The 27,272-nt window shown below is 48.3% G+C and overlaps 1 protein-coding gene across 1 annotated transcript; it reads right to left on the bottom strand.

The window, feature by feature from the left end:
* Nucleotides 1-1,400: 1,400 nt before the first annotated feature.
* Nucleotides 1,401-25,661, bottom strand: SMIM3 (small integral membrane protein 3). The gene is made up of 2 exons (XM_066590409.1): nt 25,498-25,661; nt 1,401-2,450 (listed from the first exon to the last, which is right to left on the bottom strand). The coding sequence occupies exon 2, from the start codon at nt 2,421-2,423 to the stop codon at nt 2,247-2,249; it is 177 nt and encodes a 58-aa protein (XP_066446506.1). The 5' UTR covers nt 2,424-2,450; nt 25,498-25,661; the 3' UTR covers nt 1,401-2,246.
* Between the last annotated feature and the right edge of the window lie 1,611 nt (nt 25,662-27,272).

The following is a 27,272-nucleotide window of genomic DNA, read 5'->3' as shown; positions in this document are numbered from 1 at the left end:
AGGGCTAAGCTCCAAGAATTAGCCCCACCCCCGCTCTGCCTCTCCCCATTGCAAATAGTGCAGAGGGGCGGAGAGGAGGCAGGGAGGGGGCGGCAGCCCAGTTCCTGCTCCTGGCTCTTCCATCCTCCCCCCTGCACATGAGGACGACATATATCGGCTCGGCGTGAAAACCGAGCCGATATACGTTCGTGTGAATGCACCCTTAGATTGTATCTTGATCACATTGTGAAATAGTTGTAGAATTCATTTGAGTGATAATGGATTGTGGAGCAAATGTAATTGGATATTTGTAATCCTCCATCCTGTCATCAAACAGCCATCTGTTGTACTGCCAACGGATAGGGCACAACTTTATAACTTAGCACAACCCCTTTAACCCCTTGAGTGGCACACCCGGAACTTTTCCGGGACTAGCTCCACTGCTCATAGCGACATAGCCCGAAAGAGTTCCGGGCTATGTATCATTATGGGAGCTGCAGAGCACAATGCCACAAGCTGTGACAGTGTGCTCTGCCTGCACAGACCCACAGAGAACAAAGCAAGGGCTTTGAAAAACCAGCAGAAGATATTGCAGATATGCCGCAATCTCCTGCTTCTAAGTCTCCTGCTTTGTTTATAGGTTGCCATAGAGACTATCGGCTTGTCAGAAGCAAGCCGAGGGTCTCTGTGGCAGGGAGAGCTAGTGCTTGGCTGTGAGAGGACAGCTAGGTACCAGCTCTTACAGCAGAGATCAGAGAAAACCTCTAATCTCTGCTGTGTTAACCCTTTACATGTTGCAGTCTATGTGACTGCAGCATGTAAAGGGCTGTCACTGAAGCATGTAAAGGGCTGTCACCATCGGACCCCTGGAATGTGATCAGGGGGTCCTGATGGGTCCCTGTGGAAGTCCCCTAAAGGGACAAAAAAAAAAAAAGTAAAAAAAACAAAAGCAAAAAAAATAATAAAAATAAAAAAATAAAAACACTTGTCTCCCTTTACTTGGTAAAAATTCAAAAATACAATCACACATGTGGTATCCGTGCGTCGTAATGACCCAGAGAAGGAAGTTAATACATTATTTAACCCCTTAATGACATGGCCCTTTTTTTCTTTTTTCCCCTTTTTATTTTTTTCCTCCCCCGTTTAAAAAATCACAACTTGTCCCGCAAAAAACAAGCCCTCATATGGCCGTGTCAATGGAAAAATGAAAAGGTTATGGCTCTTGAGACGCAACTGCAAAACTAGTTGAAATTCAATGATTAGACCATTTAAAAAAACCTGCCCTGGTGGGTCTGACAGGGTGGTAGGAAACCCGCCACTCAAGGGGTTAAGTGTGTTGGAATGGAAAAAAAATGCAACTCTGACATTGCTTTTTGGGTTTTGTTCTACCGGCACTCAATGAATCAATCCATTGTCCTGACTACTGGTGTAAACGGTATTCTCTATACTTTATTTTCCTCCTTAGTTGGATCTCGTATTGCAGTGCTGGACAAGTCTGTCAGATCTCCAGAGTAAGGGTGCCCACCCACTGGCGTTTTTTTTCACTGCGAAATTCGCAGGTTTTTTTTTTCTGCAGGGGGTCTATGGGACTTGTAATGTAAAAATCGCGATCGCGCAAAATCGCGATTTACCGCGATATCGCGATTTTGCGCGATTGCGATTTTAGCTTTGCATGTCCCATAGCCCAAAGACCCCTGCAGAAAAAAAAAAACGCTGCGAATTTCGCAGTAAAAAAACGCTAGTGGGTGGGCACCCTTAACCAGAACTATGACAGGCCAGAAAAAGGCCTATAGTTAGAATTCTCACAAGACCATTCAAATTCAATGAAAATACATAAAATGATGAAAAATTATAAAAATAAAACAACTGTGACCATAAAATAAGTAAAAGGATTAGTGGGGGTGATATTTCGGGGTTGTTCTTGGTGCTCCTTCATGACATTGGATTGAATACGGCGTAATCTGTGTCCATATATACGCAGCGGACGGCACAAGATCACCCGCATGCAAACTTGACAATAGTTCTGCAAACTGCGGTGCTAAACGGGTGGCGTTTCGGCTACTTTGGGGGCGTTCCCAAAATGTATGCGGCAGTCTTTAACATTCTGTATTTCCTGAAAACTTCTTGCAAAGGGGACATTTAGGCCCTCATCAGCGCAATGTAAGGTGCCATCACAGTTTCTAGGTGATGAGGGTAATGGCGTCTTCATTTCAACGGGTCCACAAACCGATACCCCAATCCACAATATCATTCTACAGTGTGAAGTGCTATCGGCTACTTCTAATTGGATAGGTCCGTATTCTGTAGATAATGACCGCTGCGGCTGGAAACAGGAGAAGTGATGTCATCACCAAGATGGTAGCCAGGATTATAAGAATGATCACCCAAATGTCCAATATATGTTTGGGAATCTCTGCCGGAGAGGGAGTCACAAGATCCGTCATAGTGGTTTATGAAGAAGGTGCAACGGTCTGCAAGACAAAAATGAAGTCGCCATATTAGGAACATGACCTGCTCCCGATTTTTTATGAATTAACACCAATTTGTGCCATAAGATTTAAAGAGATTTTCCAGGCTGAGCAAAAATTTGAAAGCACTTATGGCAAAAAATAAAGAGTCATATTCACCTCACTTATTCTTCCTCCACTCCCATTCTGCTGATGCCTGCTATCCACTAGCTGCTACCGTGTTTCCCCGAAAATAAGACAGTGTCTTATATTAATTTTTGTTCAAAAAGGTTTACCTTTTTTACATGTATAGCTGCCTGGACACTATTTAAATCGACGTTTTTAATTAACTGTTAGCAGGGCTTAATTTTGGAGTAGGGCTTATATTTCAAGCATCCTCAAAAAGCCTGAAAAATCATTTTGCATCCTCAAAAATTCTGGAAAATCATGCTAGGTCTTATTTTCAAGGTATGTCTTATTTTCAGGGAAACAGGGTACATGATGGGACATGTGACCGCTGCGGCTAATTGCTGGTCAAAGTGAAGCAATTGGCTGCAGTGGTCACATGTCCCCAGTGACGGTGACATCATCACAGGAAGTAGAGGGCAGTGTGGGACTAGGCAAGGCAAAAGGGGAGCAGCATGGGATAAGATGAGGCATGTATGAATTTTTGTGTTTTTCTACCCAGATAAGCTATCTAATGCCAAGTCATGCTGAGAAATACGAAGCAACTGCGCAAATAGAACCCTTCTACTATTTGGTGTAGTCTGATCTTCAATTCGATCTCTACTGCATGTATATTAGCAAGAAATAGGGAACATTTAGACAGGGCTGTTTTAATACCCTAGTGGGTCCAGTGCAAGGGTATTAAAACAAGCCCCTTACCTACCATAGGTCCTCCCTTTCCATCCCCAAAGTTTCTGAAAGCTTAAAAAAAAAAAAAAAAAAAAACCTAATTCCGCCATCAGCATTCCCCCATGGTTTCTGATCACTTTCTTTTAAGCACGTGATCACTGCAGCCAATCAGCAGTCTTAATGTTACCAAGACCATTGATTGGCCGCAGTGGTCACATGCCGGCAAGGGAGAGAGGTGAGTTGCGGGAGTGGGCAGGGGGGGAGAGAGTGAGAGAGATCTCTTCCCCGTTCTTCCCCGCTCTCCCCCGCCGCTCCCCGCCCCCTGAATCTTTAGAGACGAGCGGGCAGGTACTCGCATAAGGCACTACTCACTCGAGTAGTTTGCCTTAGCGGGTATGCTCGCTCATCTCTAGTCACATACTTAAACTGGCACATGACCGCATTACCTGGAAGTGATCAGAAACCCCGGGACTGGAGCGGGCAGGGACTCAGAAGGAGAGCAGTTGTGGAGCTCCGTAATGGTTTTCAGCTGTATCTGCATTCACAGTTGGAAGTGATGCTCCTGCCAGCGGCCCGCTGCAGATGCACAGGGTTTCCTGTGGTTAACCTTCAACTGCGGACATGATTTATTTGTTCTACTTCCGTGAACGTAAGTCTCCTATATATTCACAATAATGAACTGAAGGGTTACAATAACATGTTTTTAATAATTTTCAACTAATAAATCATATAAAAAAAAAAAAGCAGCGAATCTAATGAACATTTATATGTTTTAGTAATGGTACATAATAAAGGACTATAGAAAAAAATGTCAGTCTTAATTGACAACAGAACCTCCTCTCATACCAGTGTTTTTGCCACCAAAACAAAAGTTACTGAGCCATTTGGTCGCATGGGGAGCAGGAAAGTACGCGGTTCTCGGAAATCTAGAATAGGGAGGGGTCTGCGAGACTCCATGTCCACAGTTAAAGGGTGAAGCAGCCCTGCAGATGGAAGGGTTTGCAGGATCAGACTACACAGGGTTTGTTTGTAGTCTGTAACCATGGAGACACACGTTTGTGTAGCAGCTGCAGACTTTTATGCAAAACTATTAGGCCTCATGTCCACGGGCAAATTCGGATTTAAATTCCGCAGCGTTTTTCCTGCACGCGGATCCGCACCCCATAGGGATGCATTGGACACCCGCAGATAGATAAATACCTGCAGATGTCATTTTTCCCTGCAGGCGCGGGTCCCGCGTGCAGGAAAAAATCCGGACATGCTCCATTCAGGCACGGGTCTCCCGTGGGGATGGCTCCCGCAGGCTTCTATTGAACCCTATGGAAGCCGTCCGAATCCCGCGCCTGAATTAAACTCACCTGCTCCGGACGATACGGGTCTTCCCTTCTTCGCGGCTTGATCTTCTCCCCATCGCGGCCGGATCTTCTTTCTTCAGGCCGGTGGATGTGCGTGGCGCATACGCGCAGCCGGCGTGCCGAGCACATCCGCCGGGCTGAAGAAAGAGGATCCGGCGTGACAGTTAGATCCGGCCGCGAAGAAGGGAAGATCCGGAGCGTGCGGTGAGGTGAGTAAATTGTTATTTTCAGCCCTCATGTCTGCGGGGCCATTCCATGGAGAATCCGTAGCGGGCCTGATTTTCCCCATGAACATGAGGCCTTAGCACACAGTTGCTTCATTCTTTTTTCATTCCGACTGGCATTCAAATCCCCATAATTCACAGACTATTGCCATTTGTTTTGGTGTGCTTAATGCACAAGTTCAGACACATGTACCGGAGATTAATGGTTAGATTGCAGGAATTGGCTTATATGTACACAACGGTCCATAAATAATCCCGTGCCCTAATGCACGGTGCTGACAAGTGATTTAATACCTCGCAGGCAACTCTGCGGATGACTGACTGTAAACATTCCAAAGAAAACTTTGCCTATCATCAATCAAGTACACAAGTTACAGTATTTTATGGCCTTGGCAGCCTTGTGCCACAATAAATATATTGTGAATTTGCTTAAATGACCATTTCCTAACATAATGTCATTATAGTCAATTCTTCTATTAATTTCTCCTAATTTCTTATGTTCCAATAATAATCTATAGGGCTAGCAGCGATTTCAGAATTACCTTCCCTGCAGCTGAATACCGACTGTTCTACAACAGGGTTTGCTGAGAGGTTTCCACAAAAGTTCAGGGCCTCTTTAATTACATGGCAATTGGGAGGTAACATAACATGTGAAGCCTCCCTGGGCCCTAAGACTAGTTGGATGTCACTTGCCAGCAAAGCCGAGGTGTGTGGGAGAAAAAGGCAGCTTTCTGGACCATCACGGGCATCCTGTGTTAAGGCTACTTTTGATTTAGTTTTAACCCTTTCCAATCCACTGACAGGAAAACCAGGATTGAAATTGGATTGGAAAGGGTTAATTCAACAACTTTTGAACAATGAAAAAATGGTAGGCTGTGCCTCGTGGATATTTTTTTTTTTACATCGGGCAACTCCCCTTTCCCGCTATGCCAGTACCTTGAAGTATTTTTAAAACTGAGACTAAGCAGCAAAGTGGATTTGCAAAAATTTTGTTTACACGCTGAGGACAATTTGTGCGGAAACGGACATGCAGCACAGAATTCAAGTCAGCGACATGTCAATTTCGGCACAGTTTCTGCTGCGGACTCCCTTCTCTCTATGGGAAGAGATTTCTGTGGCGGAATACGGGCCGAAAAGCTGCTTTAAAACCCATGCTAAATGGTGCGGGCTTTGAAGCAGCCTTTCCACTTCAGAAATGTCGTGGGATTTTCATGCAGTCCCGCTGCGGTCATTCCGCAAGATTTCCATCCCGTGTGAACCTAGCCTAAGGCTATGGAAATGGTTAGGTAGGGACCCATTCATGAAACCTTTGCAATGGCCACTGAGCCCACCAACCACCTTAAAGAGAGTTTGCAATGACCTGAAACCCTGCAGGTAATTATTGGGATCAGTTGTGGTTGATAATTAATATAATTGTGGAGGAGGTTCGTTAGCGGAAATATTTGGGGAAGATTCCAAATTGTATCAATCATATTCATAGCTCAATAGTTATATCTAAAAGTAAATGTCGCTCAGAAACCTCAAAAGCAACCTCTACTACTAAAGCTGCATCTTAGCCTTCATCTTAACCCTTTCCAATCCACTGTCTGACCTCTGAAGACATTATGATTTAAGGCTGTATAGCTCCGATGTTGGAAGACGTGCGTCGGGGTTCTCTTACTGTATATTGCCAGCCTCTCTGCTGTCGGGAGCCTATTCAACGTGTCACCTCATGCAGTACTGGCTTTAGCCAGCAGATAGCGCCATTGTATAATGGCAGAAAAAGAGTAAGCCCCCTAGGAAAACCAGGATAAAAATTGGATTGGAAAGGGTTAAAAGGACGACTATTGTGAAATCCAGAAGTCTGGAGATGCCTTTACTTATTGCTTCTTTTCCAAAAAGTTCCACTGAGAAATTCAGTAATGACCTCTCAGTCATCCGGGGATAAAGCAGATAAAGACTGTCCCGCTGACACCACAAAGTGATTTATGACCCTTCAAGGGAAGTAAAACTGAAAAACACAATTCTAGTAATTTTCCTCTATTCATGCACTAATCCAGCTGCTTGAAGACCGTCTGCTGACTCCGACTCCACAGGCTTTCTTTATGGACACAACAAGGATGTTACGGCACTCTGCCCCCCGAGCGCCAGTTGGGGTGCCCTGATCTCCTGCACCCCACTGTCCCTGCCTACTTGCCTCGGCCCTGGCTAACCCCAGGCGGACAACTGGGCGGCAGTCCCTGCACTGGCTAGGGACCTGGCGACTACCTAGATGGAACTACTAACAGGGGACAGAGTGCCGACAGGAGAGGCAGGTGTAACAGACCAACAAAACCACTAGGTGAATCAAGGCTGGAGGTGAAGCTCACAGGCAAACGAAGGATACTGACAAGCAACTAGGACAGACTAGAATAGACCTGACTAGAGGCTAGCAGAACCAATAACTGGCAGTGAGTTCAGGTCACTGCCAGTCTTTTAACTAAAAGCCTCCGCCCCGGGGCGGAGAGTGGGAGGAGCCGACTCTCCCACTGTTGCATAAGGGAGGTGGATGAGAGCGGGCGGCACCCTACGGGCGGACACGCCCACGCCGCAGCACGCCGGCTGCTCCACGCTGCTGCATGCTGGCTGCTCCACGCCGCCGGGAGATCCCTGACAGCACAGCTCCGGGACGCCGACGCCGAGCTCGAAGCGGCGCGCGCCGGCCGCGGGACCCAGCGCCGCCCTGCATGGTAACATTACCCCCCCTCTGACGGGGGACCTCCGGGCCCCCGGAAACTCGACCAGGCTTATCTGGAAAACGACGGTGGAACCGCCGTACCAACACGGGAGCATGAACATCACATGCGGCCACCCAGGAATGATCTTCTGGTGGAAAACCCTTCCAGGCCACCAAGTACTGTAGGATTCCTCGACACCGACGAGAGTCCAGTATCTCCTGGACCTCGTATTCGACTTCATCCCGGACCAGGGTGGGCGGAGGGGGACCGGAGGTGGGTATCACCGAAGGGACAAAAGGTTTCAGCAGCGACTTATGGAATACCCTGTGAACCCTCCATGTGGCTGGCAACCCCAGCTCGTAGGCGAGTGGGTTCACCACACGTGTGATGGCAAACGGCCCCACGTAACGTGGCGCCAGCTTCAAGGACGGGACCCGCAATTTGAGATTTTTGGACGACAGGTATACCTTCTGTCCCACCCTGTACGGTTCAGACACCGACAGACTCTTCCCACTGCGCAACTGCATACGGGCCCCCGCTGCCTCCAAGTTTCTCTGCACCTCTTTCCATACTCCCCGAAGCGTATCTGTGGCGTCATCCGCTGCCGGACAGGGCGACGGAGTAGGGATTGCTGTAAGGAAGCGAGGATGCTGACCGTATACACTAAAAAATGGAGACACCCCAGTAGAAGAACAAAGGCGGTTGTTTAGTGCAAACTCTGCCAACGGCAGGAACTCTGCCCACTGGTAAGCCTTTTCGCTGGCAAACAACCGCAAATATTGCACTAAGTCTTGGTTCTTCCGCTCAGTCTGACCATTAGTCTGCGGGTGGAACGCTGACGAGAAGGAAAGCGACGTTCCCAGGTTTCTGCAGAAGGCACGCCAAAACTGCGACACAAACTGAACCCCGCGATCAGATACAATATTTTGGGGAACCCCATGTAGGCGAATTATTTCCTTTACAAAAATCGTGGCAAATTCTTTTGCCGAGGGTAGCTTTTTTAACGCCACAAAATGTGCCATCTTTGAGAACCGGTCGACCACCACTAAGATAGTGGTGCACTTCTGGGATTCTGGTAGGTCAGTGATGAAATCTACTGATAGATGAGACCAGGGACTGGAAGGAACCGGTAGTGGTCTCAGGGGACCCTCCGGAGGACGCCGCCGACTCTTATTGCGAGCACAGACCGAGCAACCCCTCACAAAGTTGCGGATCTCCTGAGACATGCCTGGCCACCAGAAGTATCGGGAGCAAAGCTCCAGGGTCCCCTGGAACCCTGGATGCCCGGCGAGAGCCGACGAGTGGGACTCATCCATGACTCTAGGGCGTAGGGTCTCTGGCACAAACCATCTGCCCTCCGGCACCCCTGACGGAGCGTCCTGCTGAGCATCCTGTAGTTGAGGGACGAAGTTAGACTCTAACACTGCCACCACCACGCCGGGGGCTAAGATATTCTCGGGAGTCAGGGTCCCACAGTCTGGTACCCCGAAACTCCGTGACAGGGCGTCCGCCTTCACGTTCTTCTCTCCGGGGATATATGTCACGACGAAGTTAAACCTGGCGAAGAACAACGCCCACCTGGCCTGACGAGCAGTGAGTCTTTTCGCACTGGCGAGATATACCAGATTCTTGTGATCAGTATATACGGTAATTGGGTGTCTAGCACCCTCAAGATGGTGTCGCCACTCTTCCAGAGCCCATTTGATAGCCAACAATTCCCGGTTACCCACGTCGTAGTTGCGCTCTGCTGAATTGAACTTTCGCGAAAAGAACGCACATGGGCTATAGCCAGACCTCCCACTGACTTCCTGCGACAATACAGCTCCTGTCCCCACTTCCGACGCGTCTACCTCAATAAAAAAGGGTAGTAGTGCGTCCGGCTGTATTAGCACCGGGGCAGTCGTGAATGCCTTTTTTAGACGGCTAAAGGCCTCAAGGGCTGCAGGCGACCACTTACCCAAGTCAGCCCCCTTCTTAGTCAAGTCGGTCAGAGGTTGAGCAATAACTGAGTAATTTCTAATGAATTTGCGGTAGAAATTTGCAAAACCTAAGAACCGCTGGAGAGCCTTGAGGTTGTCGGGTCTGGCCCATTGGGAGATTGCTGCTACTTTATCAGACTCCATCTGAATCTCTGTGGGGGAAATTACATAACCAAGGAAGGATACTTGTTTAGAGCCAAATGTACATTTCTCTAATTTGACAAAGAGTTGATACTCGCGCAAACGGGTCAGGACTAACCTCAGGTGCCGCACATGTGAATCCCAGTCAGGTGAGTACACCAGGATGTCGTCCAGATAAATGACCAGAAATACCCCCAGGAAGTCGTGGAAGACTGCGTTCATAAAACCCTGAAACACAGCGGGGGCATTACAGAGTCCAAAAGGCATGACCAGACATTCAAAATGTCCTAACGGGGTGTTGAACGCTGTCTTCCATTCATCTCCCTCTCTGATGCGAATTAAATTGTAAGCCCCCCTTAAGTCCAGTTTGGAGAACCAGCGAGCCCCTACCACCTGATTCAACAAGTCAGGAATTAGGGGCAAGGAGCACTGGTTCTTCACAGTGATTTTATTCAAGGCCCGATAATCCACACAAGGTCTTAGTGTCCCGTCCTTCTTCTCTACAAAGAAGAGACCTGCCCCGGCAGGGGACCTGGACGGCCGGATATGTCGGTTGGCCAGAGCTTCCGAGACATAGGACTTGAGGGCTTCGTGCTCACGACCGGACAGATTGAAAATGGCTCCCTTAGGGATGGGACCGTCGGGAATCAGGTCGATACCACAGTCCCACTCCCTATGAGGGGGCAGAGCCTTAGACAGTCGTTTGGAGAACACATCCTGAAAGTCTGACAAATACTCCGGAATGAGCACCGTATCTGCGGAGCACACAGCTATGGTAGACAGGTGATTGTGACACGATGACCCCCAATGAGTCAATTCCCGGGTGGACCAATCAAATTGGGGGTTGTGCAGTGCCAACCAGGGCATACCAAGCACCACATCAACCGACATTTTTTCCATAACCAAGAAAGACAGTTCTTCCGAGTGGAGGACCCCCACCGTGAACTGTAATCTTGGGGTCCTCCATCGTACCAAGCCTGTAGAGAGAGGGGTGGCATCAATGCTGGTAAAATGAATTGGCGTCTTCAACGCCACAAATTCCGCCATCAGAGAACGGACAAAACCCAGACTTATCAAGTTAGCGGCTGCTCCGGAATCAATAAACGCCCGCCCTGATCGGGAAAAATCCCCGAATCTAACATGACACGGTACCAAAAGTTTAGGAAGTACCTGAAGTCCTAGGCGATCCTCCCTGCAATCGCCTAGGACTCGGAGTTTTCCGCCGGTCCCGGCTGCGGGCGTTGAGACCTCAGTGGGCAGGTTATCACCCGATGTCCAGCTTTCCCGCAGTAGAGGCAGAGACGATGCAACAAACGGATCCGGCGTCGCTCTTTGGGGTCCAGCGGGCCCACCTCCATCGGATCGGGCGCAGAGACTGGTAAGGAGGAGGAGGGACCAGGGCCACTGACCTCCCTGACTCTACGGGTCTGCCTGTCCTGCTTCCTAGACCTGAGCCTCCTATCTGCTCTCACCGCTAGCTCCATAGCCTCCCTTAAGGACCCGGGAACGGGATGGGAAATTAACAGGTCTTTAACTGCGTCCGAGAGGCTCTGCAGAAAAACGTCCTTCAGCGCGCTATCGTTCCATGTCGTATCCCCCGCATAGCGTCTGAAGTTGGAGCAATAATCCTCCACACACGACAACCCCTGCCGCAGCGCCAACAACCGTGAAACCGCCAACCCCGCTCGGTCCGGTTCGTCGAAGATACCCCCGAGTTCCTGAAAAAAGGAGTCCACGGACTGCAGGCAGGAGGAACCCTCGGGGATGGAGAAAGCCCATGTCTGTGCCGAGCCCCGCAGCAGGGACATTATCAGCCCGACCCTCTGAGCCTCCGACCCGGAAGAACGGGGACGCATGCGGAAAAACAGGCGACACGCCTGTCGGAAAACAAAAAACTTGTTCCTCTCCCCAGAAAACACCTCGGGAAGAGGGCACTTGGGTTCGGGGCTGGTTGAGGCGTCCGACCCCTGCGACACTCCCCGCTGCTCCTGGGCCACCATGCGGGTGGATAAATCCTGGATCACAGGCACCAGGGCCTGCAGCTGGTTCGCGAGGGAACTGATCGCCTCCATGACAAAAACGGTTTTAAAGGGCCAGTTATTATGTTACGGCACTCTGCCCCCCGAGCGCCAGTTGGGGTGCCCTGATCTCCTGCACCCCACTGTCCCTGCCTACTTGCCTCGGCCCTGGCTAACCCCAGGCGGACAACTGGGCGGCAGTCCCTGCACTGGCTAGGGACCTGGCGACTACCTAGATGGAACTACTAACAGGGGACAGAGTGCCGACAGGAGAGGCAGGTGTAACAGACCAACAAAACCACTAGGTGAATCAAGGCTGGAGGTGAAGCTCACAGGCAAACGAAGGATACTGACAAGCAACTAGGACAGACTAGAATAGACCTGACTAGAGGCTAGCAGAACCAATAACTGGCAGTGAGTTCAGGTCACTGCCAGTCTTTTAACTAAAAGCCTCCGCCCCGGGGCGGAGAGTGGGAGGAGCCGACTCTCCCACTGTTGCATAAGGGAGGTGGATGAGAGCGGGCGGCACCCTACGGGCGGACACGCCCACGCCGCAGCACGCCGGCTGCTCCACGCTGCTGCATGCTGGCTGCTCCACGCCGCCGGGAGATCCCTGACAGCACAGCTCCGGGACGCCGACGCCGAGCTCGAAGCGGCGCGCGCCGGCCGCGGGACCCAGCGCCGCCCTGCATGGTAACAAAGGAGTTAAAAGAGGAACAAAATCGATTTTCTCATTGGCTTTTTATCGGTGGAGTGTTACATTACTGATAACAGCATTTGGATATTGGAGCAGGCAGAAACCAGTGGAGGCAAACCCTTCCTCAAGCCAATTGCATCACCTCTACCTTTTAGCCGTGAGCTAATGATACTCCTGTGCATACAGCTTGGAGGTTTCCCATACACATTAGGGAATACTCATCCGAACCCGCCGTTCTCTGGGGGACTTGCCCGACTATTCTGTGCATAAGGGGGCTTCTTGACTCTCCACCAGCAGATGATCTCAAGAAAAGAAGGATCGGCCATGTTGTATTTCAACACCCGCTCCTTTTGTTCTCCCTGGAGAGACAACACCAGTGGAGTCTGGCAGCGGCTTACTCCCCTCGCCCATGTTAAACATGTGAATGCTCAGTTGAATTAGGCGTTCATGTGTTTGGGGGATCTGAGTGAAATAGTGGTTGACTGAATGAGCATTCTGCCAACATTCTGTTGAGGTTGTACATTTCATACTTGGAATGTCATTTTGGATTAAAGGCGCTATTGTGTAATGCTACATTTCCCTACAGGAGAAATACAGTAACTACCCAGAAGCCATTTCCTCAGGCAATAATAGTGGATCGTTGAAAGGGGTTCTGTCATCAAAAAAAAAAAATTCTATACTCACCGATTCCTCCCCAGGCAGACTCCACATCTTCTCGCTGATCTTGTCCCGGGCCAGCTCCCTTCCAGCCGGCGGCTTGTTATGAAGCCTGCATTCCTTGCATTCTTCTTCCTGCAGGCCAGTGAAGGTCACATCCCTGTGATGTAGCGTTCACTGGCTAGGAAGGAATGCTGATCTATTGCAGAGACAGCGGGCATGAGCAGTCCCCACAATAGCTCGGCACATCCTGCTAGGCTGTGAACTAGTGACATAGCGTACATTGCCGGGCAGGAAGGAGACTGCCTATGGATGTATGTAACGTCTCAGGAAGCAGAGGAATCAGCCAGCTGGAGGTGAGGTGACCCGCCGGACTGCAGGAGACAGAAGATCAGCAAGGAGAAGATGAGGTAAATAGGTGAGCATAGTATTTTTGTTTTTTAATGACAGAACCCCTTTAACCCTTTCCAGTCCACTGTCTGACCTGTGAAGACATTATGATTTAAGGCTGTACAGCTCTGATGTTGGAAGATGTCTGTCGGGGTTCTCTTACTGTATATTGCCAGCCTCTCTGCTGTCGGAGCCTATCCAATGTGTCACCTCATGCAGTACTGGCTTTAGCCAGCATATAGCGCTGTTGTATAACGGCAGAAAAAGAGTAAGCCCCCTAGGAAAACCAGAATACAAACTGGATTGAAAAGGGTTAAGCATTAGAGAACCCAGGCCCACTACAATAAGCAGAACTGGCTTCCATTCATTAGAAAGGTTTGTATTTATGAAACCACACCATTAATAAATATTATAAAAACTGCAAAAATGCCATTAGCGGGTGTCAATGTATGGAGCGGGCTCAGGAGTCGAGCCCACTTCATACACGGTGGGTTTCGGCTGTCTTTGAGTCCGACATCCGCCCACAACAGCTACAGAGATCACTCTGATTGTGGCTGCTAATTTAAATGCCACTGTCAATTCTCACAGGGGCATTTAAATGTAGCAATTGGGATTGCGATGTCCTGAACAGCATTGTTGCAATGAAGTCACAGGGTGCCGTACGAGTGTCATGATTACCAGGAGCCTTCTGAAGGCCCCTAGAGCTGCCATGTCTGCTGCATGTCTTAGGAGGAGGTTTATCAGAACATAGTAGAATGCAATACTGAAGTATTGCATTATACTAGTGTAGGAGCACTGTATAAGAACTTTGATTGCAGTCCCATAGGGAGTCCAAAAAAAAAAGTTAAATAAAGTTGTTGTTTTTTTTTTAAATTATTACAAAAAATAATGTAAAGTTTTTGAAACCCAGTTGTCACATCAAAAAATAAAAGATATAAAAGGTTGGTATTGCTGTGCCTGTAAAAGCCCAATGTATTAAAATGTCACATTACTAATCCCGCATGGTGAATGCCATCCCCAAAAAATATGCAATGCCAGAATTGTGTCTTTTTGGTCACCCTGTCTCCCTGTCTTTTTTTTTTTAGTGGCGCTACATACAGAAAAAATACATCAGTTTAGTATCAGTGTAATTGTAGTGACTCATAGAATAAGGTTGGGTTCACACTGGCCGGATTTGCCGCGGCTGCTAATCCTGGGGTTAGCCAGCCATGTGGACGAGATTTCTCAGAAATCTTGTCCAAACTGGACAGCGAATCCGCCGCGGCAAAGCCGGCGCTGCGGCACGGATTCGTCGGCCGCAGCATGTTCATTTTTTTCTTCTTCCGCTGCGGCCGCGCTCTCCTCTATAGGAGCTCTGGCCGCAGCAGAAGAGCTTGCGGCCAGGTCGCTTCAAAACCAGTACCGGATTTCATTGAAGTCAATGGCAGCTGTCCGACCCGTGGCCCGTCGCAATAGACAATTGCAGATTCCACCAGAAAGGGAGTTAAAAAAAAATCTGTACTGCGCATGTCCGACGGCGCAAAGTCGTGCGGACCATCTGCAGTATAAATGAAGATCAAGAAAAGCAGGTATGCCGGTGCGGCTGCTGCCAGGGCCCGTCTCCGCTTCGGGATTCCGCCTCTGCCATGTGCATGCGGCCTTCAGTCTCCATATGGCCTTTGACGAGGCTCTAGGGCAACCAGTCCTTATTATGTTGCAGAACTTGTTTGGGGCTAATTACAGTGCTTCAGTCATAATACACGGCCAACTGGACAAGTCTCTCGCCGACTGGAACAAGGGGGCGCTCTAATAACTATGTATAGATATATCAGGGGTCAGTACAGAGATCTCTCCCATTATCTATTATACCCAGAACTGTAACAAGGGGGCGCTCTAATAACTATGTATAGCTATATCAGGGGTCAGTACAGAGATCTCTCACATAATCTATTATACCCAGAACTGTAACAAGGGGGCGCTCTAATAACGATGTTTAGATATATCAGGGGTCAGTACAGAGATCTCTCCCATAATCTATTATACCCAGAACTGAAACAAGGGGGCGCTCTAATAACGATGTATAGATATATCAGGGGTCAGTACAGAGGGGGCGCTCTCTGCATCTAGAGGAAAGAAGGTTTCTACATGATGTAGAAGGGGGTTCTTTACTGTAAGAGCAGAGAGACTATGGAACTCTCCGCCTGAGGCGAGTTTCACACGGACGATTGCAATTTTGCCGCGAGAAGATCACGTATTATTTCCCGTGATTTTTGAGTGTCAGCACTGCTTTCCTTGCAAAATAATTGCAGCCGCTCGCGATTTTCTCGTGCATTCATTGCTCGATTTTGTTGCAATTTTTAGTGAAAATCAATAGGACTTTCTAATGTTAAAAACGTATCACGACGCGATAAAAAGGAGGCACATAGGGAAACATGGAAGATTAAAAAAACCCAAAAAACAATAAATAGGCACATTGCAGAAAGAAAGAACATGCTGCTTGGCTCTGGCGCTGTATTTACTTACCGGCTTGGTGTGGCGTTGCGCTGCTATCTTGCGGCTTTCCGCAGAATACAGGCAGACTGCCTATCAGTGCTAATATATATATATAATTTTTTTAAATTTAATTATTTTCCCCCTTTCTACGTCAAAAACTATTTCCGCACGGAGCGCCATCTAACATAACGCCTACCAAACTGGTCAGGACCAATCTTTAGAGCAGCCTTTTCTATAACTTTCATCAGGTTCAAATAATGTTAATTGCCGGCAGGAGCTGATGGTTCTCAGCGGCCGTTTAGGATCTCCAGGTAGATTGGTTTGCGCTTCCTCTTTGCTTTACATGTATTGCTTCCCGCTTATTTGATCAGTAATTAAGAAGTGATTGGCTACGAGATAAACAAGCAGCAGGCAGGCGACGCACGGGACTTCAAACTGAAGAGGACGGAAGCGATTACTCCAAGCAGAGGCGTAACTTGAAGCTTCTGGGCCCCGATACAAAATCTGAACGGGGCCCCCAAGTATAATGCTTTACTCATAGTACTGGGCTCCCTATATGGAGAAGAGAGGCCTTATGGGCCCCCTAAGGCTCTTGGGCCGGGGTGCAATCGCATCCCCTGCATCCTCTATAGGTACGCCCCTGACTCCAAGTGTGATGTCATCGGTCATCCGGGTAGGTGGACGGAGATACCTACGAGGGGGACGGCAGTTTATCATCGTGGCTGAAGGAGACGTTTTCACCTTCCCAGTAATCGCTTCTATTTCTAAGAGCCTTGGACCGCTGGATTACTCTGAGAACAATGTGCGGTGTTGGAAGACTCCAAAATAAGCGCGGCTTCAGACGGACAGATCCGCGCGTGTAAAATATATGTTTACGGTACGGGAGAATAGAACGCATTGATGGCAACAGGCAAATGATTTTTTGGGTGCATTTGGTTGTGCGCAAAAGAATAGGCACCGTAATGACCTGTTGACTCGCTGATACCCATCCTGTGTAAAAGGCAAATTCCTTAAAGGGACTGTCCAAACAGTGGGCAGGCAGGGTGCTCCCTCCCTCTTTACCAGTTTGTAACTCCTGTAGTTCATGTTTATTGTTTCCCATATGGAATAAATTTAATTTAACACATTTTAATATGCAAAGTGCCCTGGGATCTATGGTACTTTAATAATATAGACACACACAAAAATCACCAAAGGCCCCTTCACATGAGCATATGTATAAAAGAGTTCACCACAACGCAATATTGGCTGAGGTATATTTGCGCGTGGTACTGTACTTGATGCGCATCAGGGCCAGTTCACATGCGCGCACAACACAACCTCTCTGTAGATTAACCCCTTTAGTGGCACGCCCAGAAAATCTCCGGGGCTTGCTTCACTGACCATGCAGTTAAACCCTGGAAGATTTCTGTGGACAGCTTTAGTGCTGAAATGCTGGCCAGGACCCACAGTTATTGTGCCACTGTACACGCTTGCCACTTCGAAGTACCTCAGGAAAATCTCAGGGGCTTGTTGCGCTGACATGGTAATAATAAACCTGCCACTGAAGGGGTTAAAAGGCTATTAGTCTAATGAGATTCAGATGTGTTCTTTTTCCCACAGCGTTTCACGCATCCTCTTGTGCATTTGCGCACCTCCCATAGACGTCTATAGGGGCTTTGATGTGGAAATGCGCGCAAAAAGAGAGCATGCTGCGGGTTTTTTGTATGCGCAAAACTCACCATTCTCCCAAGTGTTGCGCGTGCAGATTTTGTGCCTCCAAATACACTGGTGTGAAGCTGCCCTAAAGGTGTAATTTGCCCCCATAGGTGCTGGCACGAACAAACAATATTCTATTCTAATGGCAATCGCTACTCTTAGGCCTCATGTCCACGGCAAAATAACATTTACAATCCGCAGCGTTTCACCCGCACGCGTGATCCGCGCCCCATAGGGATGCATTGGACACCCGCAGGTAGTTAAATACTTGTGGATGTCATTTTCCCCTGAGGCGCGGATTGCGTGTGCGGGAAAACACCCGCAGCATGCTCCATTTTTAGTGCGGGTGTACCGCGGGCACGGCTCCTGCAGGCTTCTATTGAAGCCTATGGAAGCCGTCCGGATCCGCAGCAAACCCGCAGCTGAATTTCTTCTCTCCGGTGCGGGAGAGTAGGAGTTAAAGAAAAAAAAATAGAGTGCACGGCGCCGGCGTGCCGAGCACATCCGCCGGGCTGAAGATAGAAGATCCGGCCGCAACGGAGGGCAGATCCGCAGCGTCTGGACAGGTAAGTAAATCATCTTTTTAGGCCTCATGTCTGCGGGAAAGGAGGGACCCGCTGCGGGATTCTGCATGAAGAATCCGCGGCGGGCCTGGTTTTCCCCGTGGACAGGAGGCCTTAAGGAGAATTTCCAGTAAAAAAAAAACAAAAAGGTCTCTGGTTGTGGAACCATGTGAAGTCATGAGCTATACTCCGAGTGTCTGTCTGTCCAGCCCCGGAGCCATGGTCTCCGCCGTTCTGAACCCCTAGGAAGACAGTTGCAGTCACGTGCCATTGGTTGCGCACATGAGCACTCAGCCAATCACAGGCTTACTATGAAGGCATGCGAGTGCTGAAGCCTGTGATTGGCTATTCCTGGCACACGTGTCCACAGCCGGATTCTGCCAGGATCGGAGTGGCAGCTACCAGGGCTCCACCGCCAGATGGGGAGCCACTAGAGGAGAGGAGTATTGCTTATTTCTTTATTTTACTGTTTCACAATTTTTTTCCTAAAGTCCCAGAAAACCTCTTTAAATAACTAATTCTATACTATGGCAGTGTAGCGACAGCGCAGAAGAAGCAGGACCTCCCCGAACAAAACTTCCTGCCCAGATGCATTCTTCTGGCAGATCGAAAGAAAAAACAAGTGGATTTGGGAAGTCTCAGAATATTCTGTTCCTGGGACCTGCAGAATCACAAGGACTAAACTACTGCAGCGTTGTAAAGCTGAGGTTCGTGGGACACGTTTTAATGGGGGTAGGAAACTTGGAAAAGTTTGCTTAAGAGGCCCAGTATTATCTCACCATCAGGGCCACAGGCTTTATCTGTTTGTTATTTTACTCTATGTTTGGCACACTAGGTAGCCTTATCTTGGGGACCTATTGTTTGAGCCTATCTTTGGCTGCCTGCTTGAATATTAGATTGGTTGTCTGAACTTTTGATAGGAGTCTAGCATTTCTAGATTAGTGTTGCTGACATTGCAACACTTTTAGGAGGATAGGTATGCAGCTTTAAATACAGGATCCTCTTCAGCTGACCTATCTGAACATGCACCTGACTTTTCATTAATGTCAGTGCATATGACTAGAAGTTCTACATTAGTGCTGCTAGCATTGCAACACTTGTAGGAGGATAGGTATACAGTGCTAAATACAGGATCCTTATAGCTGACATATCTAAACACGCATCTGACTTGTGACTACTGTCAGTGCACAAGTTCTTTATCCAAGTCCTCCTTCCTTCTTTACCAACGTAGCCACTATACCATCGTACCCTGCTGGCTTTTTGTCTAATGGTGTCTGGTATATATATATACCTGTTGGCGACATCTTCGCAGACAACCCACTTTCTTGCCAATTTAATCCTGCTGATTATATATCCTAAAAGAGGAAGATAGCTTAGTCAATTAAATGATTGACGCTATTAATCCCACTAAAGATTTTTTGGTCAAATATACATCTGTGGCTCCTGATGAACCGCTCTAAAGCGAGCGGAGAAACGCGTTGAGCCGTATTTCTCTGTGACTTCACCAGTCATTCAGAGCCGTAGTTCTCTGCGACCTCTACATACGACTGTCATCAGTCATTCAGTGCAGGAACTCTGTATATGCACTAAAGTTATCCACTTATACTGACCATGCTATTGTGACCATCATCTACATTGGAGACATTGGATGCATAATTCAAACTTGCACCTAAATATATCTTCTCCTCTTTTTCGTGTTAATTTATGTTAGTACTGTTAGTCAGCCCGTATATGTTTTTAAGAGTTTCTAATAAACTATATTCTTTTAGTCTATACCTGTGAAGGGCCCAGTATTATCTAGTTACGTCCCTGGTAGTCCCTGTCTATATGAGTAATGTATACGCAGCCGCCATCCCCATATCCTAGGAAAACAGGGAGCCCCCCCAACACTATCAGCCATCCTATGCGGTGGAGAGCTGGCAGTGCAGTCATGGAGGTCCTTCTTTGCTAGCGGCTACTCTGCCTCCGTAGGCTGTAGTCACATGGGTGATTTTCCTGCACAAGTTCTGTCTGCCAAGCTCCCACCCTCTTTCCTTGCCGGCAAGGGGCGGAGTTTAGCAAGGCTGCTGCTAAACCTCCACCTCCCTTTTCCGGCAGCTCTCTCCCGCACCCGCTGGTCTTCCAGGCTGCGGCGTATGCATGGGTTGGGCCTCATGTGCACGGGATCATTTTTATTTTAAATCCGCAGCGTTTTTCCCACACGCGGATCCGCGCCCCATAGGGATGCATTGGACACCCGCAGGTAGTTAAATACCTGTGGATGTCACTTTTCCCGTCAGGCGCGGATCCACGTGCGGGAAAAAAAATGGACATGCTCCATTTTCGTGCGGGTCTCCCAGGGGGACAGCTCCCGCAGGCTTCTATTGCAGCCTATGGAAGCCGACCGGATCTGCAGGAGACCCGTACCAGAATTAAACTCACCTGCTCCGGACGATGCAGATCTTCCTTCCTTCACGGCCGGATCTTCTTTCTTCGGCCTGGCGCATGCGTGCGGCACGCTGCCGGTGTGCGAAGCACATCCGCCGGGCCGAAGATCCAGCCGCGAAGGAAGGAAGATCCGCATCGTCCGGAGCAGGTGAGTTTATTCTGATTTTTAGGTCTCATGTCCGCGGGGCAGGAGGGACCCGCTACGGATTCTACATGAAGAATCCGCGGCGGGCCTGATTTTCCCCGTGGCCATGAGGCCTTAAGGCTCTTCTCACATCAGCATCAGAGGCTCCTTTTGGAATCTTCGCAATATTTTTTTCTGGTAAATTGCCAAGTTGCATGTCAGAAACCCAGTGGGCCCCATTAGAGCCAATAGGGTCCATCGGGTGCTACTCATGTTCGTGAAGTGTTGAACACGCACTTTTTTGTTGTTTAGCTCCTACGATGGAAATCAAGCGTATGTGCAAACATAGCCTAACACGACCACAAACAATAAAGAAGGTCCACAAAGAGAAGGGGTGAACCTTGGTCCCTGTGAAGTAGGTGAGGAAAGTGTCACAGTCTCATAATCTAGTGAGGCAGAATCATAGTCCGAAGACAGCCGAGAAGGCAATGCCTAGAGCGAAACCACAAAAACAGGCAAAAACATCCAAGGGACAGGAACGTAATCCAGGAATTAAGCGGAGGTCAGAGTCGGGAACAGGAGCCGAGGAAAGGACATACCTTGATCTACAGACAAGATACAGAAGCTGGACCTAACGTCATCTCTGAGCCCCGTTCAATCCAGCAGGGCTATAGCGGAAGATAAAGGCGATCAGTAGAGTAGAAGAAACGTATGGCTGCCTGGCACACAAGCGCAATCGTTGGTTCGAGCCGCCCATAGGCACTTGTTAAAAGAAGCAGATGATACGAGGACGGAAGTGTTCATACAGTGTTATTTACTACAGGGCGTGATAACGTCAGGGGCTTCCGTCCAGCTGCCCAAAACAGCATTGTGACAGAACCGCCGAATGGAACCTTTCGCTTAACCCTTTCCAATCCACTGTCTGACGTCTTCCTACATTCTGATTGAAGCTTGTATAGCTCTAATGTCAGAAGACGTCCGATAGGGTATTCTTACCGTCTATTGCCAGCCACTCTGCTGTCGGAGCCTCTCTGGTGCACACACACTGGCTTTAGCCAGCAGATGGCACCATTGTATAACAGCAAAAAGAGAAAAAATCCTGAATCCAAAATTGGATTGGAAAGGGTTAAATTAGTGAAATAGACACAACTTTGGTGTCCGTTCTACAAGGGCTCCATTCATTTCCATCGTGTTTGGTGTATACAATAGCATAAACTACGCTCTTCTATATTCCAAATACAACTGAAACTAATGAAATCCTTGTAAAACGATTTGAGCTGCGTAGTGAGCTAGACTGAAGAACAGGAGGCTGCCGATTGCAAGAGGGGGCTGAAAGGAAGACCTGGAGAGCAGTTCTCAGAGCCGCCTGAGGATAAAGAGAAAGGAGGATCTTACAAACCTGAAGTGGGAAAAAGTCCACAAACACCAACGCAAAGAGCGAGCAAAGAGCCCACTCGGTACAACCCTGAGGAACAGCTGGGGTCAGTAGAAGCTGTGACACCCACACAAAGCGTAAGTGAGGCCGGCCTTATACGGGACACAGGATGTGAACACCAAGGAAATTGTTAAAGACAGTTCATTATCAGCCTTGTTATGGTAGCCAGGACTCACACTAATAACGATCATTGGACAAGTTTCTGGTACTCGAACCCTGTTCATGGGCTGTTTTAAAGAGACATTGAAAACTGGTCCTCCTAAAAAACTGCGGTGGGGTTGTAACGACACAAGGGAATGTGTGCATTGTATTCTGCAAGCTGTATTTCTTCGAGACGGTATCGCTAACAGTCGAGTGTTACTAACATTGTTCACAGGGATACAGTTATTGTGCATTGCCTGGAAGGAGTCATTCTTTCTCTGAGTTCGTTAGCGGTGGATATCATCTAGGTATTCCCAGATGCAAGTTTATTGCATAGTCTTTATAGCCCTTTTGTTCCCTTTGTGCGTTCTTTAAAAATAAACATTGGAAGTTTTTGTTGCTTCTTCTGCTGCATCGTACCCCGAATCCTGTGTTGCTCTACCACCAGTGACACAACCGTATCTAACAGATATAACATTGCCATGTATTCCCCCAAGTCATCGGACATGTGATACGCCCTTGAGCAAGGTCAGGTGATTCTTATAGTCCTGGCGCTGATTATTCACACAGCTGACCATACAGGTGGGATTATTCCCAACCAACTGATCAGAAAGGCTGAATGTTAACCTGTTTTACGGGGCTGCAATGACTTTGCCACAATGCTGTTTTTAGTATCCTGCATGTATCTGACTGCGACTGTGACAGAGCAGAAGAGCAAACACCATTATCAGGCAGCAGATAACATCAAGACAAAGAACAAGGACTCCAAACTCAGCCAGCCTCTGTAGTAAATGTGATTAGCTCTGTTCTTCACAAGGTTCAGGTCATGCACATTGCACCACTCAATGTAATCCTATGATCTCAATGGCGCGGAACACTGGCCTACGGCGGTCTTCACACTAGTGGCAGCATCCGGTATCACTGGTAGTCCTGAGGGGTCCAGCTGTAACCGATCCTAATGCATCCATCCCACTGACACATAATCAATCCAAGGGGGTCCTATTTTTGTACAGGAGAGACCAGTACAGCAGCCTGCACTATGAACGGCCACTTTATTAGAGACCCCGACTCCCTCCACGATGGGAGCCATCACTGTACGCAAATCAGACCCGTGACCCCGGAGAGCAGCATGACGAGTTTTCTGTGGATCAGTACCAGTGTGAATCCACATCTGATGGGTAAATCCAGCGATCTGAATGACTTCCGACGAGGCCGGTCATCGGTGCTGGACTACCCAGGGTCGTACCGCCAACTGCGTGGGTTTTTTTGTGTACAGTATACCAGTGTTAACAAGCCCCTCTGTTAAAGAAGTAGTGATCGTTGGGCAAAAAGGTCTAAAAGTAACAAATGCAGCACAAATATGAAGTGCGCCCAAATCTGTGAATTTTTATATGCCACTAAGTTGCCAAAAACCCTTTCATAAGTTTCCGTGTCATGTAACAAAGATACTACCGTGTTTCCCCGAAAGTAAGACAGTGTCATATTAATTTTTGTTCAAAAAGGTTTAACTTTTTTACATGTATAGCTGCCTGGACACTATTTAAATTGACTTTTTTGATTAACTGTTAGCAGGGCTTAATTTTGGAGTAGGGCTTATATTTTAAGCATCCTCAAAAAGCCTGAAAAATCATTTTGCATCCTCAAAAATTCTGGAAAATCATGCTGTGTCTTATTTTCAGGGTATGTTCTATTTTCAGGGAAACAGGGTAGTTCTTCTGTAGTAGTCAGATTGATTTATGTGCTAGTGCAAGCCGAAGTGCATTAACAGAACACTGCGATGTGTAAGGGGCGGCTGAAGTAAAGTATGTGCTACACAGAAACAAGGATTCCGTTCACTGACAGCAAACAGAGATCTAAAACATAGTGAGAGATTGGGATGAAGAATTATATGTGTCACCCGGAGCTGCATGGCTCACGACTGCATGCCAAAAAATGTAGCCGTAGTGTCACGCAGCTGACATGCTTCATATGGTGAAGACGGCGGTAGACAACGTGGGAGATTTATCAGTCGTGTCGTAGGATACGCGAGTCGGGGGAAGGGACGTTTACTAAATTGGCGCGCCTGACCCGATAAATCAGACACAGACCCATCATGCTGGGCTCCTAGGGGGCAACAAGCTAGTCTGCCCTGGCCAGGACCGCAAACTGCTGCAGGAAAGCCTGGTCTCGACTCTGAATACCAAAGATCTATAGGGTTAATGATAAGTACAGACCGTATATAGAAGCTCGCATCCCTGTAGAGCCCTACCTACATGTACATGTATCTATACAGCTTCACTCACCCGATGTGCCAAAAGGGCGCCCTTTCCACCCGTCAGGCTTTTATACGTTGGCATAAAACAGGTTGTCATGCGTTTACCCTGTTTCCCTGAAAATAAGACATACCCTGAAAATAAGACGTAGCATGATTTTCCAGAATTTTTCAGGATGCAAAATGATTTTTCAGGCTTTTTGAGGATGCTTGAAATATAAGCCCTACTCCAAAATTAAGCCCTACTAACAGTTAACTAAAAAAGTCAATTTAAATAGTGTCCAGGCAGCTATACATGTAAAAAAGTTAAACCTTTTTGAACAAAAATTAATATAAGACACTGTCTTATTTTCGGGGAAACACGGTAACAGGAAAAATTCATCGCATTGAGGCAAAATGTAGTTTTCATGCGTGTGAAAAAAAAAAAAAATCACATGGTGTTTCAATAGAAAAATCGCAGTTGCGTGAAAACTGTATCAACATGCGAGAGCGATATGATATATATATATTTTTTTTTGCTGCCATAGGAAATAACGGGCAATTTTGACACAGAATCACCCAAAAATAGGACAGCCAGCGATTTATCGATCTCCGACTCGAGTGAGCAAACGCATTGAAAGCATTTTCTGACCATATCACAAGTGTGCGTGAAGCCGGCCCGTGTGCGTGCGCCCTTAGAGTATGCGTGGCATGTAACGTGGGAGCCTACGGGTGACATATGCCACTGCAGGGCTACACTAACAGCAAACTGCTACAGTGTGATCTTACTGACACCCTGAACACAAAGGCGCTACTAATAATGATCAGCATTCGGGATTTATACTACAGGCATGACTAGTTCTGGGGGTCCGGGCACGCTCGCCAGTAAAGGGGCACACAGACTTCGCTGGGCACGATGACTTTCTTAGTGGCGGAGTAGATGCCAGCTCAGTAATATTTGGCACTTACCTGCTTAGTTCTGCTCCATAGAAGTCAGGATGGAGGAAAGTTGAAGCGATTGAGACTTTAATCCTCAGCGAAGGCAGCTGGCCCCCCCGGACACACAAGCGGGACCCTCTGCTGTGCAATGTGCCTGCAGTGCTTCCTCTTCTCTGTCTGATCAAGAGGATGTGCCCAGCCTGAAGGGAAGGAGGGGGAACTCCTTCCACAGATAAAGGCTCTCATCTTGGGAGGAGCCAGCCACCTAGTGGCAGAACTAGAGAGGCACAAGTCAGTGCCTGGCAGGGGCGTAACGTAGCAGAATGTACTGTGCACAGGACTGTCTGCACCCGGAGTGTAAACTGTGCCTCTTGTTAATGGGGGACATTAACTGGATCCTGGGGGACGTATAGAGCCAGATCTTACTTATACGCTCATTGTCAGAACAATCCGTTCCTGAGAAGAAGTTGTCGGAATGGAATGAAACTTTGTGTGATTGTAACATGGTTATAATATCACAGCGAAAGGTCATATATTGGGCAGAAGAGACCCCTGTAAGCAGGCTCTAGTACCCTGTTGTACTGCCTCTAGCTTAGATACAAGATGTGATACGGGGGGCATGGAGGCTCTAGTACCCTATGGTACTGCCTGTAGCTTAGATACAAGATGTGATACGGGGAGGCATGGAGGCTCTAGTACTTCATTGTACCGCCGCTAGCTTGGATACAAGATGTGATACGGGGGGCATGGAGGCTCTAGTACCCTGTTGTACTGCCTGTAGCTTGGATACAAGATGTGATACAGGCAGGCATGGAGGCTCTAGTACCCTGTTGTACTGCCTGTAGCTTGGATACAAGATGTGATACAGGCGGGCATGGAGGCTCTAGTGCCCTGTTGTACTGCCCTTAGCTTGGATGCAAGATGTGATACGGGGGGCATGGAGGCTCTAGTACCCTGTTGTACCGCCTCTAGCTTGGATACAAGATATGATACAGGTGGACATGGAGGCTCTAGTACCCTGTTGTAACTCCTCTAGCTTTAATACAAGATGTGATGTGGGGGGGCATGGAGGCTCTAGTAAACTGTGCAGCATCCGAGGGGAGGCTAGCCAATTTGGGAGAGACCATGGGTAAACAGGATGGATGTCACGGGTGGCTCTGTTATCTCTCCCAACAATGGCGGAGAGGAGCGTGAGCAGTGGACCAGGCACAATAATGGTAGCAGTTATTCCTTTCAGTTTTGTCCCCGTATCACTTTGTCCCCCTTGGCAAGATATTCCTCATATCTGTCCATCATAGTCCGCAATAGTGTGCGCACACTAACATTGTTACATGTCCGGCAGGGGTCGTTGTGGCACCATCAGGACCTTCTTTAGGGACTGAGTCTCCCTCTCCCTCAACACAGTTTATTTCCATGTTGGGCCAAAGAACATCAGGGCCCTTTGTCATCCATATCTGGCCTCAGATATTAGGTCCGTTTGTGCTCTATTTCTCCGGCGCTGCTTCCCCCGCATGGGGAGAGTGCCAATACTGCCCTCTGTCATCACGGCAGCCACCATGGCACTTGTGCGGTGCCACAAGCCCTTTTTAAGTCATGGCGCCCTCTCCTGTTTGCTGCTGTACAGCACATAGTGCTGCTCACAGACAAGACTTGTGATGCAGCTTCTTTTATAGGGATCTCCCAAACATTTGGGACTGTGGCTGGCCTTCGGCAGGGCCTAGTCCCATTCACAATCCCTACTGGGGGCTGTTCGTTACAGTGCTGATGCGCTAGCCGCATTAACGCTCCATTACCAGGGGGCAGAA

Source organism: Eleutherodactylus coqui, chromosome 2, assembly GCF_035609145.1.
Source record: "Eleutherodactylus coqui strain aEleCoq1 chromosome 2, aEleCoq1.hap1, whole genome shotgun sequence".
Lineage (NCBI taxonomy): Eukaryota > Metazoa > Chordata > Amphibia > Anura > Eleutherodactylidae > Eleutherodactylus > Eleutherodactylus coqui.
Note: the sequence above shows the minus strand (reverse complement) of the source record. Positions and strands in the feature narration are given on the sequence as shown.

Excerpts from the sequence above, each read along its gene's own strand:
- SMIM3 (XM_066590409.1), bottom strand. The coding sequence starts at position 2,423 with ATGACGGATCTTGTGACTCCCTCTCCGGCAGAGATTCCCAAACATATA.